Source organism: Aquarana catesbeiana, linkage group LG02, assembly GCF_042186555.1.
Source record: "Aquarana catesbeiana isolate 2022-GZ linkage group LG02, ASM4218655v1, whole genome shotgun sequence".
Taxonomy (NCBI): Eukaryota; Metazoa; Chordata; class Amphibia; order Anura; family Ranidae; genus Aquarana; species Aquarana catesbeiana.
In genome coordinates, this window is record NC_133325.1 from 46,514,466 (window position 1) to 46,527,270 (window position 12,805).

The 12,805-nt window shown below is 40.5% G+C and overlaps 1 protein-coding gene across 10 annotated transcripts in view; it reads right to left on the minus strand.

The window, feature by feature from the left end:
* Positions 1 to 12,805, minus strand: part of DLG2 (discs large MAGUK scaffold protein 2) — a 2,047,541-nt gene that overhangs the window by 794,702 nt on the left and 1,240,034 nt on the right. For all 10 annotated transcript variants that reach the window (XM_073612834.1, XM_073612838.1, XM_073612841.1 and 7 more), the window contains one exon: positions 3,887 to 3,970. In XM_073612834.1, coding sequence (XP_073468935.1) covers positions 3,887 to 3,970 — 84 coding nt within the window. The remainder of the gene's footprint in view (positions 1 to 3,886; positions 3,971 to 12,805) is intronic.

A 12,805-nucleotide genomic window follows, 5' to 3' on the forward strand; every position in this document is an offset into this window, starting at 1 on the left:
CCCAGAGGTTTGAACATCGAATTTGATTTGAACTGCTTTTTAAGCGATTTTTAATAGGAGTGTACATTACCAGCTCTCTTTTTTCTCTCACCAGTATTTTAAGAATATGATTTGGCCCTCCCTCTTTCTCTTCTTATGCCCTTGGATATTGTTATTATTAGTACATGTTGTGATTTATCATTATAGATTCGCTGCCCCCCCTTCCTTCCATTACCTCTTTACGTCTCCCCCCTCCTTTTCCACCTCCCTACCCCGTCCCCCCTCTCCCCCTCTCCCTTTCCCCTCTCCCCCCACCACCTCTTCCCTCCCCCCCCCCCCCGGTTTACCTTCCCTCCCTTTCCTTATGATTGCACTGTAGTTGAGATTGTAGGTATTCCATGTGGTATTTATACGAGTATACATGATATGAAATAGCCCATTCCATCATCCCTCCGCGGCTATTTTAATTTGAATTTTACTGGATATTCCAGCTATTTGCACCTTAACCCCGTATATATTTTAATCATATTTCATTAAATAATTTAATTTTAGCCTTTTTATTACCTTTCAATATATTTTACAAATTAAAATTTCCATGTATGCACTTTTAGTGGTAGCCTCCGACCATTTGGCATTTTTTAGCTTCCAATACAGTGGGATCTCTCTCTTTTTAATATATGCCCACCTATGCGTCCGTCTCTGGCCAATTAGCCCCTCTGTATATCATTAAGCCATATTTATGAGCAACGCAATATATTGTTACATAAACATACAGCCAATTCGGTATCTATTTGCCTTGGTATGAGTATAAAGTCTTCTCTAACCTATAAAATGGCCACGCCCATCAGACACCTAGTTATTAGCTTTGTTATGATCAGGTAGTCGTTTCTAACCTACAAAATGGCCGCGCCCATTTGAGACCAGTAATGGCCGGCGTGGCTACAAGAAAATGGCCGCCCATTAATCACTTTGGGAGAGACTATTTAAGACCACAATAAGCCTATTTTGCTCATCCCCTGAAGAAGTCACGTGATCGATGATGACACGCGTAGGGACGGGATAGGCTGTTTCACATTGCTAGACACAGAACAAGTTCGCTGCTCGTAGGAGAGAGGTTTGCTCTGCATTGTTTTTATGTGAGTACATCTACTTAAAGATTTTTAATAAAGCATTACCTGGTTAATACATACTTCACTATCAAGTACCTTTGTCCTACATATTCCTGTACATACATACCTGAGATGTGGAGGCTGAGCTAGGATCCGCGCTGGTCCAGGACCCCTGATAGGACCATAGCCACTTGTAATCAGCTGCCATTAGGATAACCCAACACCGGCAAGCGTGGATATAGGGACGCGATTGAGGCTCAGGACCTGGCGTTTTAGCTACAATTCATGCGGTTGACCTAGCACCGCTAGGTAAGGGGCCACTTCTTACATTAGTGTTTTATGCACGAAGAGGACACTGAGTGAATTGCATCCCAGACACCCCACTGTTGTTTTGTTGAATACACCAGAACTTGCTTTTGCACCTTCAATGACTTTTACACTGGCACTTTAAGTTTGCTGCACTTACTGGCATGTCATTGGTCATTTGTTTCGCAGGCCAGCACAATATATTTTATATCACTATTATTGGGACATTTATTTATATTATTTATTATCCATATTGCGTTGGATTGATGTGTTTTATTTGCGATATCTAGATCACCTTTAAGCACTGGCACATTGTATGTTTTGCACCATTTATAAGGATATGTTTTTGATGGTTATTTCTGATTTATTCTATGTATTTTTATTTAGAATTATTCACATGAAGTAGTGTTTATGTCCCTTTGTGCACCAACACACGATTATCTAGATTTATATGTTTTTAGTGTCAACACTTATTTATGCGATTTTACATGCGATTTTTTCGTCATTTAGTATATACCAATTGAAAAGGATTTTTTATGCACTTTTTTTTCACATACACATGATGCTGATTATTAAGACTTGAATGTTTTTTAGTGCCAACACTTATTTATGCGATTTATGCGATTTATTATGCGATTTTATGTCATTTTATTAATTGACCACAGACAGAGATTTACAGCTTTCTTCTGGTTAGCGCAGCACCTCCCCCCTTATACCTCAGTTTGATTTTGGGCTTATGTCTGACCCTTGCTTCGGTGCATGCAGCTGTCCAGTCGCATACATGCGTTTTTACTATTTTTCTGAGTTCTTGTTTTCTTTTCTTTTTCCAATTGGGTAGCGCAGGAATATTCTTATTACAATTAATGGGGTGGGCAACTACATGGCAGATGAGGTTCAATGTAGAAAAATGTAAAATAATGCATTTGGGTGGCAAAAATATGAATGCAATCTATACACTGGGGGGAGAACCTCTGGGGGAATCTAGGATGGAAAAGGACCTGGGGGTCCTAGTAGATGATCGGCTCAGCAATAGCATGCAATGCCAAGCTGCTGCTAACAAAGCAAACAGAATATTGGCATGAATTAAAAAGGGGATCAACTCCAGAGATAAAACTATAATTCTCCCACTCTACAAGACTCTGGTCCGGCCGCACCTAGAGTATGCCGTCCAGTTCTGGACACCAGTCCTCAGGAAGGATGTACTGGAAATGGAGCGAGTACAAAGAAGGGAAACAAAGCTAATAAAGGGTCTGGAGGATCTTAGTTATGAGGAAAGGTTGCGAGCACTGAACTTATTCTCTCTGGAAAAGAGACGCTTGAGAGGGGATATGATTTCAATATACAAATACTGTACTGGTGACCCCACAATAGAAATAAAACTTTTTCGCAGAAGAGAGTTTAGCAGACTCGTGGCCACTCATTAAATTAGAAGAAAAGAGGTTTAACCTTAAACTACGTAGAGGGTTCTTTACTGTAAGAGCGGCAAGGATGCGGAATTCCCTTTCACAGGTGGTGGTCTCAGCGGGGAGCATCGATGGCTTCAAGAAACTATTAGATAATCACCTGAATGACCGCAACATACAGGGATATACAATGTAATACTGACACATAATCACACACATAGGTTAGACTTGATGGACTTGTGTCTTTTTTCAACCTCGCCTACTATGTAACTATGTAACTTATGTGGCCATCCCTGCAGATGATAAGGTGTTTGAAATGCCATGGCCTGCATGCTCCAACCACGTGAGTGCAGATGGCTGCAGGGAAAACCACTGTATTAGGGGAGTCCAAATAGGCTGTCCAATATGTTAGGTAGCCTTGGTAAAAAAAAAAAAATATATATATATATATATATATATATATATATATGTATATATATATGTATATATATGATATATTGTAAATAGTCCCCTACCAAATTTATATATATATATATATATATATATATATATATATATATATATATATATATATAAGTTTGGTAGGGGACTATTTACAATAACATTTCTAGGATTTTAGACAATGGAGAGTTGACAATTTAGGTTCCAGAAAACAAACTGCCCTCTCGAAAATTAAAATCGAATTTTGGTTAAAGGCACAATTTTTGAGCAGGAAGTTCAGTCCTATCTCCTGATAGCGAAAGTCAATAACATACATTATGTCCCAGGGAACATTGCCCAACGTCTGCCTGTGATGTGAAACCTTCCTGAAACACCAAGCCTGTAGACTGATTGTGTACTTTCCATTATTATTATTAGTATTATTATTATACAAGATTTTTATACCGCTATAGCTGCTGACTTTTAATATAAGGACACTTACCTGTCCAGGGATCCAGCGATGTCCTTACGTGAACCGATTCTTCAATCTTCTTCAGGTGTAAATGGGTACATTTCAAACCCCCCCCCCCAAAAAAAAAGTCTGCAGTTCAGCTTTATCCACTACAGAAAGATGGATCAATGTCTATTATACATTATATTTGGCCTTACCGTGTTTTCATGGAATGGAGTATAGCTAACATAGGGGATGGTGTCCAAGGTGTCTGTGTTCACAATTATCGGAGCGGGGCTGGCCTAAAAGTAAAGACAAAATACAGTATTAATTTAGTAATCCAAAACAATGCCTTTGAATAATTATTAACACTTTTACAGTACTTAAAGCCAATAAAATATAAAATATAATATTTATTTGTAAGATAGGAAAAAAGAAGAAAATGATAATACCAAGTGTATTTAAACTTTTGATAGGCAGAATAATTCAGCTCAGTGATAAAGGGAAATATAAAATTATATTTTGATTAAGTTAAACATTTTGGGGGCTCATAAGCTAATGCTTGGTTCTATATAATGATTTGCTTGTTAGAAAGACTTTACAGAAATATGTTTTTCGAACATACTGTTATCTCCTTAGAATGTCTTGTTGTGCTATTTGCAGAGATAGTTAGTCTCCGCATTAAGCAGCAAGAGTCTGGGTCATAGTTAAAGTGGTTCTAAAGGCAGAAGGTTTTTTATCTTAATGCATTCTATGCAATAAGATAGACAACCCTCTGTGTGCAGCAGCCCCCCTAATATTTACCCGAGCCCCATCTCCATCCATCGATGTTGCACGAGAGCCTTGGTTGTCCAGGACTCTTCCTCCTCATTGGCTGAGACAGCAGTGGGCGCCATTGGCTCCAGCTGCTGTCAATCAAAGTCAGTGAGCCAATCAGGAGAGAAAGGGGGTGGGTCCGAGTCGTGGCTCCATGTCTGAATGGCGGCGAGGGACCAGAGAAGAGGAGGATCTGGTCTGCTCTGTGCAAAACCACCACACAGAGCAGGTAAGTATAACATGTTTGTTATTTTTAAACCAAAAAAAAACAAAAAACAAGACTTTAATATCACTTTAAGCGGATAACGTGTTCCAAAACAACAGAAATGAATGCCTCTTGTAGTTGAGTTATGTGTTGTTGGTGCAAACTCTTAAGTAAACTAGTTCATATGGAGTTTTTTTATATTTGGTCCAATCTGGCAACTGTCCAGGACTGTCTCCCATTTTGACAAAGAAGTCAGGTGCATAGTAACGTCTGAGGACCTTCACGTATGTGTTAGTCTCTCTACTTTCGTTTTACTTTGTAACTCTTCTCTTTTAAACTTTTAAAATCATTCATTGTGAGCAAAGGTTGTTGTTTTCCTTAATGCCAGACAGCTTCATACCATTGTGTGTAACTGTGCACATTGATGTGTGTGCCCCAATGCATCTTCTATATTACACAACAAATTAGAGAGATCAATGATCTATACACAGCAGTCCTTAATCTCGAAGGAACTTACAATCTAATTTCCCTAACACACATACCATCATGCATATGCACACTCGAGGACTACTTTAGACACGCACCAAATAAAGTAGATTTAAACCCTGTTTGTCACTTTGTTTGCTAAAGCGCTGCATATCATAACCAACTGCCTTTTTTAATCTAATACTTATTTTCACCATTTTTTTAATTAGTTGTTGTATCTCAGGCCTACCGATCGCTTTGCAGCCACTTCCTGTCTACATTTACTTAAAGCAAGACTAAACTCCCTTAATCAACAGTAACTATGCTTTATCTGGATGCTTGAAAAAGTATTCATACACCTTCAATATTTTCCAAATTTTGTCATGTTACAAACTAACATGAAAACTAACATTGCACATCACCCTGAACACACCATCCCCACTGTGAAACATGGTGGTGGCGGTATTAATGTTATAAGGATGCTTTTCTTCAGCAGGGACAGGTAGCTGCAGGAGCAGCTTGTCCATACGGAACCTAATCTTTGCGTCCGGCCCCGTAAATCCAAATGCGAGATGGCGGACACATGGATTCCAATGGGGCTTTTTTTTAGAAGCACGTGATTGGAGCCAGAGGCTCTAATAAGCTTCAAAAAAGTTGTGTGACAATAGCGAATTAATATTCACTATTGTCTTCCTGATTCTCCTCCCGGCCAACCAGGAAGTGGCTCCTGAGACCCGTCCCCCGATTGGCCGAGAGGAGAAGTGATCCTGTTGGTTGCTGAGGAGGAAGGAGGAGACGCAGGGGAAGCCACTGTGAAGCACCAGGAGGAGGAGATGCAGGGTGAAGCCACCACCCACCGCCCAGAAGAAGGGCTGACTGTGACCTAGATGGGGTGAGTGTGGGGCTGGTGACCAACCGACCGGGAGGGGGTGCCGGGTGGATTTTTTGCCACCCCCCAAAAAATATACCACCAGCCACCACTGGACAGAGGCGGAGGTTCACCTTCCAGCATGACAATGACCCTAAACATACAGCCAGAGCTACAATGGAATGGTTTAGATCAAAGCATATTCATGTGTTAGAATGGTCCAGACCTAAATCCTATTGAGAATCTGTGGCAAGACGTGAAAATTGCTGTTCACAGACGTTCTCCATCCAATCTGACAGAACTTGAGCTATTTTGCAAAGAAGAATGGGCAAAAATGTCCCTCTCTAGATGTGCAAAGCTGGTAGAGACATCCCCAAAAAGACTTGTAGCTGTAATTGCAGCGAAAGGAGGTTCTACAAAGTATTGACTCCGGGGGGCTGAATACAAATGTACCCCACACTTTTCACATATTTATTTGTAAAACATTTGGAAAATCATTTATCATTTTCCTTCCACTTCACAATTATGTGCTACTTTGTGTTGGTCTCTAACATAAAATTCCAATAAAACACATTTACATTTTTGGTTGTAACATGAGAAAATGTGGAAAATTTCAAGGGGTATGAATACTTTTTCAAGGCACTGTATTTACTTAGTTTACAGAAAGCTGGTGTGATGCTGCAAACCATAAAGAAGACCCAAACAAATAAGTCAGCATCATCTTCTTTAGTACAATCCACCACAGAATGATCCCACACAAAACCCACCCGGGCTGAAATACTTTCTCTGTGTGGATCATATAACTCCCGTTGGATCGTAATAAAGAAGATTTTAAAAGCTACAACATGGTGATACTGACTTTTTATTTAGATAGTATATATTTATTTGTTTTATCTTTTTTTTTTTTTATATATTTCTTCAGCTGCTTCCTGGTTGCTTTATGGACTCTAATGCCACGCACACACGGTCGGAATTTCCGTCAAAAAAAGTGTGATGGGAGCTTTTGGTCGGAAATTCCAACCATGTGTATGCTCCATCCAACTTTTTCTGTCTGAATTTCCGCCAGCAAAAGATTGAGATCAGGTTCTCTATTTTTCCGACGGAAAAAGATCTTGACGGAAATTCCGTTCGTCTGTATGCACTTCTGACGCGCAAAAAAACACGCATGCTCGGAAACAATTTGGCGCATGCTCGGAAGCACTGAACTTCATTTTCTCGGCTCGTCGTAGTGTTGTACGTCACTGCGTTCTTGACGGTCGAAAATTCAGATAACTTTTGTGTGACCGTGTGTATGCAAGCCAAGCTTAAGAGGAATTCCGTCAGAAAAACCATCCAAGATTTTTCCAACGGAAATTCCGCTCGTGTGTACGGGGCATAACAGTCTTCACAGCCATTTTTTTTTCTTTCAACTGGAAGGGGGGGGGGGTTCTTAGGTAAGTAAACCCTCCAGCCTGCATGCCTAAGCTAAGGGCAGATGGATTCCTGGAAGTAAATGCTACATGAATCATCTGCCCTTACTCAAGATGGCCACGGCCAGAAATGTTATTAGGGTGTTTTTCAAAGGGTTTTTTCTCAACAAAATAAAGCATGAAGACATGGATGAATAGGCGAGTTTGCTTTGAATAATAGAGATGAATTAATTTGCATTTTAAGTTTGGGGTGCTCAAATACAGTTTAGTTCTGCCTTAAATAATGGCTGCTTGGCATTTCTCAGGGCGGGTCTCCTGGTGGTGACAACAATGGACCATGCCGGTGCAATGTGTGTTGAAATACCCATTTGTAGACCCCATCTGAAGCCCTATGACAGGGTAGCAATATGGAAAAGCATTTGGGAGACAGGGACAGAGTGTTGTCATTCTATACCAGGAAGTGCCTAAGCAAGGATCTTCATAGCAGGATCACCAGGGATTATTATTATTAAAGCTGCAGATTTAAAAATATTGATAAGGAAGGCTTTTTTCTCATAGAATATGTGAAGGAACTCCCCCTTTCGGAGTCACTTCTGGTTCTTGATTACACCCCCCCACCCCCACCCACCTCTCACCCACCCCTTTTAGAGAATACAGATTCCAAGTCCTACACAGGTTGGACTTGATGGACTTGTGCCTTTTTAAACCTCACCTACTATGTAACTACCCTGTTTCCCCGAAAATAAGACCTAGCGTGATTGCCAGTGATGGCTGCAATATAAGCCCTACCCCCCAAATAAGCCCCACCCTGTTTCCCCGCAAATAAGCCCTACCCTGAAAATAAGACCTACAAGGACTTTAACTAGGGCTTATTTTGGGGGTAGGGCTTATATTGCAGCCATCACCGACAATCACGCTAGGTCTTATTTTCGGGGAAACAGGGTATGTATCATTTTGTTGTGTTAAGTAATTTGTATGGAATTTGGTAATGATAAAAAAGAAAAGCAGTAAAATAGATCCCCTGCAGCCAACAGCAATAGACTCTCCCCAGCAACAATAGATTTCCCCCAGCAAAAGTGGACAACAGGAAAAAAAAAAAATACCATCCCAGCAACAATAGACCTTGAACAGCAACAGCAGATCTCCCAGCAGCCAGCATCCAACAGCAGATCCCTTCCAGCACAACAATTGACCCCCCCCCCCCCAGCAAGATAAGCCCCCCCCCCCCAACAATAGACCTCCCCAGGAACAATAGACCACCATGCAAAAATACATCCCCTCCAGCAACAATAGATCCCCCAGCAGCCAGCATCAATAGACCTTCCAGCACACTCCAGCACCCCCTTGCCAATACATAGAGTAGATTCAGTACTGAAGGTGCCGGGACTGCGTCCCCCCCCTCCCCCCCCGTATTCCCGCTGACAAATAAAGCCCTGTTGATTAGTGACTATTGAAATGACATAACATGTTAACCTCTTAGTGATTGGGAGTACATATACCTAATAAAAGTGCTTTTGGGTTGTGGAAAGAAAGCACAGTTGAGAGCAAATCTACACAAACCTCGGGAGAATCTACAAACTCCATGACAGCAGATTCCTTGCAGTGTTTTAAACTCAGCACCTGACTTTGCATTGCAAGAGCGCTCGGAAATGTTCATGATTTGGTGCAATTAATAATTTGCTAATTGAAGATGGCATAGGAATTGACAGATACTGTCTGATCTTAGAGAAAGCGGACCTTCAGTCAAATTTTCATCTTTCCATCTATTAAATCTTCTGCCCTTGTTGTTGTTTTAACTTTAGATAGTAAAAAAAAATTTTTCTGCCAGTAAATCCCTTATAAAGCCCACTTCCTGTTTCTTGTCTGGTCATTACTTTAGCCTAGGCTTATGACATCTTGCACAGTTCTCTTTCTCACTCAGGTGAGAGTTTGCCAGGAGGGGAGGGGGGATGAGTCATAAGAGGGCCAATCAGAGCTGCAGAGCTGGAGGCGTGCCTCTGTGTCTGTGTAAATCCAGGAAGTGAACAGGCAGCAGCTTCAGCTGCCCACAGTTAAAATGGCTGCAGCCAGACTCAGTGGAGGGAGATTTCTGCAGCATATTTGGCAAGTACAGAATCACAGTGTATATATAAAATAATATGCAAAGTGGTTGGAGGGAAGCTTCAGAATGGCAAAGATGTTTTTATTACTAATTAAGTGAGCAGACTGCAGTTCTTCTTTAATGAAGTGTTAGCCTGATGAAAAAATGTGGATTTGTACGGAATAAATGAACTAGAGATAATAAATTAACTTTCCACAATGCGATAATTCAGTGCTGTCAAAACAAGTTACCTGTCCATGTCAGAATGTCATCAATAATTATCACAACACCCAGAACACGACAATGAGGCCAAGAAAAATGTTATACTTAGGAACTAGGAGAGGGAGGGGGCTTCTGCTGATATAAATTGCTTTAGATATAAATTGCTTTAGATATAAATTGCTTTAGATATCTTTATCACGTTTAAGTGAATGCTACTGCAAACATTTTTTCTTTTTGTATCTGTTTTTTGCATTTATGTACTTCTTCCATCTGAAGTGACTGGTTGGTCATACCAGTCACCGTTCATGCAAACCAATTAATATAAACTTATTATGATTTTTTTTTTACCAAAGACATATAGCAGAATACGTTTTGGCCAAAACCCATGAAGAAATTTGTTTTTGTTTTTTTTTTTTTTTTATTGTTTTTTAGCAGAATGTAAAAAAAAAAATATTTTTTTCAATTTTGGGTCTTTTTTCATTTATATCACTAAAAATAATAACCCAGAGGTGATCAAATACCACCGAAAGAAAGCTCTATTTGTGTGAAAAAAATCATATACATTTGGTTTGGGGTACAGTGTTGCATGACTGCGCAGTGCCAACAAGCATAATCATGACCTGGTCATGAAGGGGGCAAAATCTGTTTTCTCTTAGCCATAGCTCCCAACTGTCCCTGATTTCGAGGGACTGTCCCTGATTTGGAGCCATGTCCCTCTGTCCCTCATTCCTCCTCATTTGTCCCTCATTTTGATCTGATCTATTTACAGTAGATGTATATAAAATGCACTTTTTATCTATCAAAAAGTGTTTTCTAGCACTAAACCTTTCATCTGATTTCTAAGTTGCTGCATTTGTAAATTCCAAAAGCCACTATAAAGGAATAGTAGTGGTAAAAAAAAAAAAAAAAACACTTGTGGGTTTAACCAATTTTGTTTTTTTGTACAATTCTCCTTTAAGGGGGTGTGGCAGGGGGTGTGTCCTATGCCTTCATACTTTTGCTGATAGGTGTCCCTCATTCCCATCTCAAAATGTTGGGAGGTATGTCTTAGCCCCTCCGAAAGGTCCCAAAAATACCTGTTGGTCATGTTAATGAAGTCTGACTATTGCAGCTTCCTATGATAAGGTGGCAACAATTCTGCACTGCTCCTGAATTCAGAGCAGAGTCTTCACTCTCATGTAAGGTTGTGTCTGCTTGCACTACAGTGCTAGGAGAAGATGTTGCAAGGGTGTGTGGCTATCAGCATTGTCACTGCTGAGACAAAAGCCTGTAGCTCTTTGATTAGGCCACACTTAACCCCCCCCCCCCCCCCAATGGTTTTCTGGACTAACTGCACTGCCTCTGATACTGAAATCCTCCCACTGTTGGCTGCAGTGTCTGGGAGGGGAGCGTTAGCTGGAGTTTGGCTTTCATTTGTTAGTGGAACCCTGGAGAAAGGAAACTGGAGATCAGATCACAGCAACAAATGTAAAGGAGTTTAAAGATTTGGAGGAGGCTTAGAGCAATAGAAGGTACATTAGTACAGGTAAGATTACACACTATACTTGAATAGAACTTTTTTTTTTACCCACTTAAGGACGGGAAGATTTTCCCCCTTAATGGCCAGGCCATTTTTTTGGTGTTTTGATGTCCTTTCTTTTCCCCACAAATAGAGGTTTCTTTTGGTGGTATTTGATCACCTCTGCGGTTTTTATTTTTTGTGCTATAAACTAAAAAAAATTACAATTTTGAAAAAAAAAACAATATTTTTTACTTTTTGCTTTAATAAATATCCAAAAAAAATAAAAAAATGTCTTCATCAGTTTAGGCCAATATGTATTCTTTTACATATTTGTAGCATGACTGCGACATTGCGGCAGACAGATCGGACACTTTTGCCACTTTTTTGGGACCAGAGACATTTATACAGCGATCAGTGCTACAAAAATGCACTGATTACTGTATAAATGACACTGGCAGGGAAGGGGTTAACACCAAGGGCGATCAAAGGGTTAAACATCTCCTAGGGAGGTGCTTTCTAACTGTGGGGGGAGGGGACTGACAGGGAGTAGAGAGATCGCTGTTCCTGATCACTAGGAACAGACAATCTCACTCTGTTCCCCTGACAGAACGAGGATCTGTTTGTATACACTGGCAGATCCCCGTTCTGCCTCTCTGTGGAGCGACCGCTGGTGGCCTGCAGACATCGTTCGTCGGACCCGCTGATTGGCTACCCCGCTAGCGAATAGGCATGCGCCCACAGATCGCCTTGCACGTGCCCGACGTACAATGACTGCGATTCACTACTCCTGTAGTGCAGAGGGTTACCCATCACAAGGGTAACGTTTTTCCTTCCCAGGAGTTCAGCTTTAACGGTGTGATAGGATTTAAATGGCACCTTAAGGACTAGGAAAGCCCCTTTAAACTATCCTGGACCTATTTTTTTGCGCAAACCAATCATTATACGCTTATTGGGATTTTTTGAACCAAAAACATGTAGCAGAATACATATTGGCCTAAATTGATGAAAAAATTAGACCTTTCAAAAATGTTTATTGCATATGTTTTATAGCATAAATTAAAAAAATATAGTTTTTTTTTTCAAAACTGTCGGTCTTACTTTGTTTATAGCGCAAAAAAACAAAACAAAAAAAAGTAGAGGTGATCAAATACCACCAAAAGAAATCTCTATTTGTGGGAAAAAAAGGACATTGATTTTAATTTGGGTGCATTGTCAGGTAAATTAACGCAGTGCCATATAAAAAATGGCCTGGTCATGAAGGAGGGTAAAACCTTCCGGGGCTGAAGGGGTTAAAGAATTAAAAAGTACACGTTATACTCACCAACCAAAATTGAGTCCAGGGGTCCGCTCTCCAACTGCATTGAATGGTGCGGACAATGAGAGATGTCATGTTTCGGGGGACTGTCCCTCTTCTTTAGAGCAAGCTCTACAGTCCCCCGAAATGCATCAGCTGTTGTAATCTGCACCATTCCATGCAGTTGGAGAACGGACTTCTGGACTCTGTTATTTTGACATGCCAGGTATCCATTTTGGTTTGTGAGTAGAACTTGTACTTTTTTTTATCTTTCATA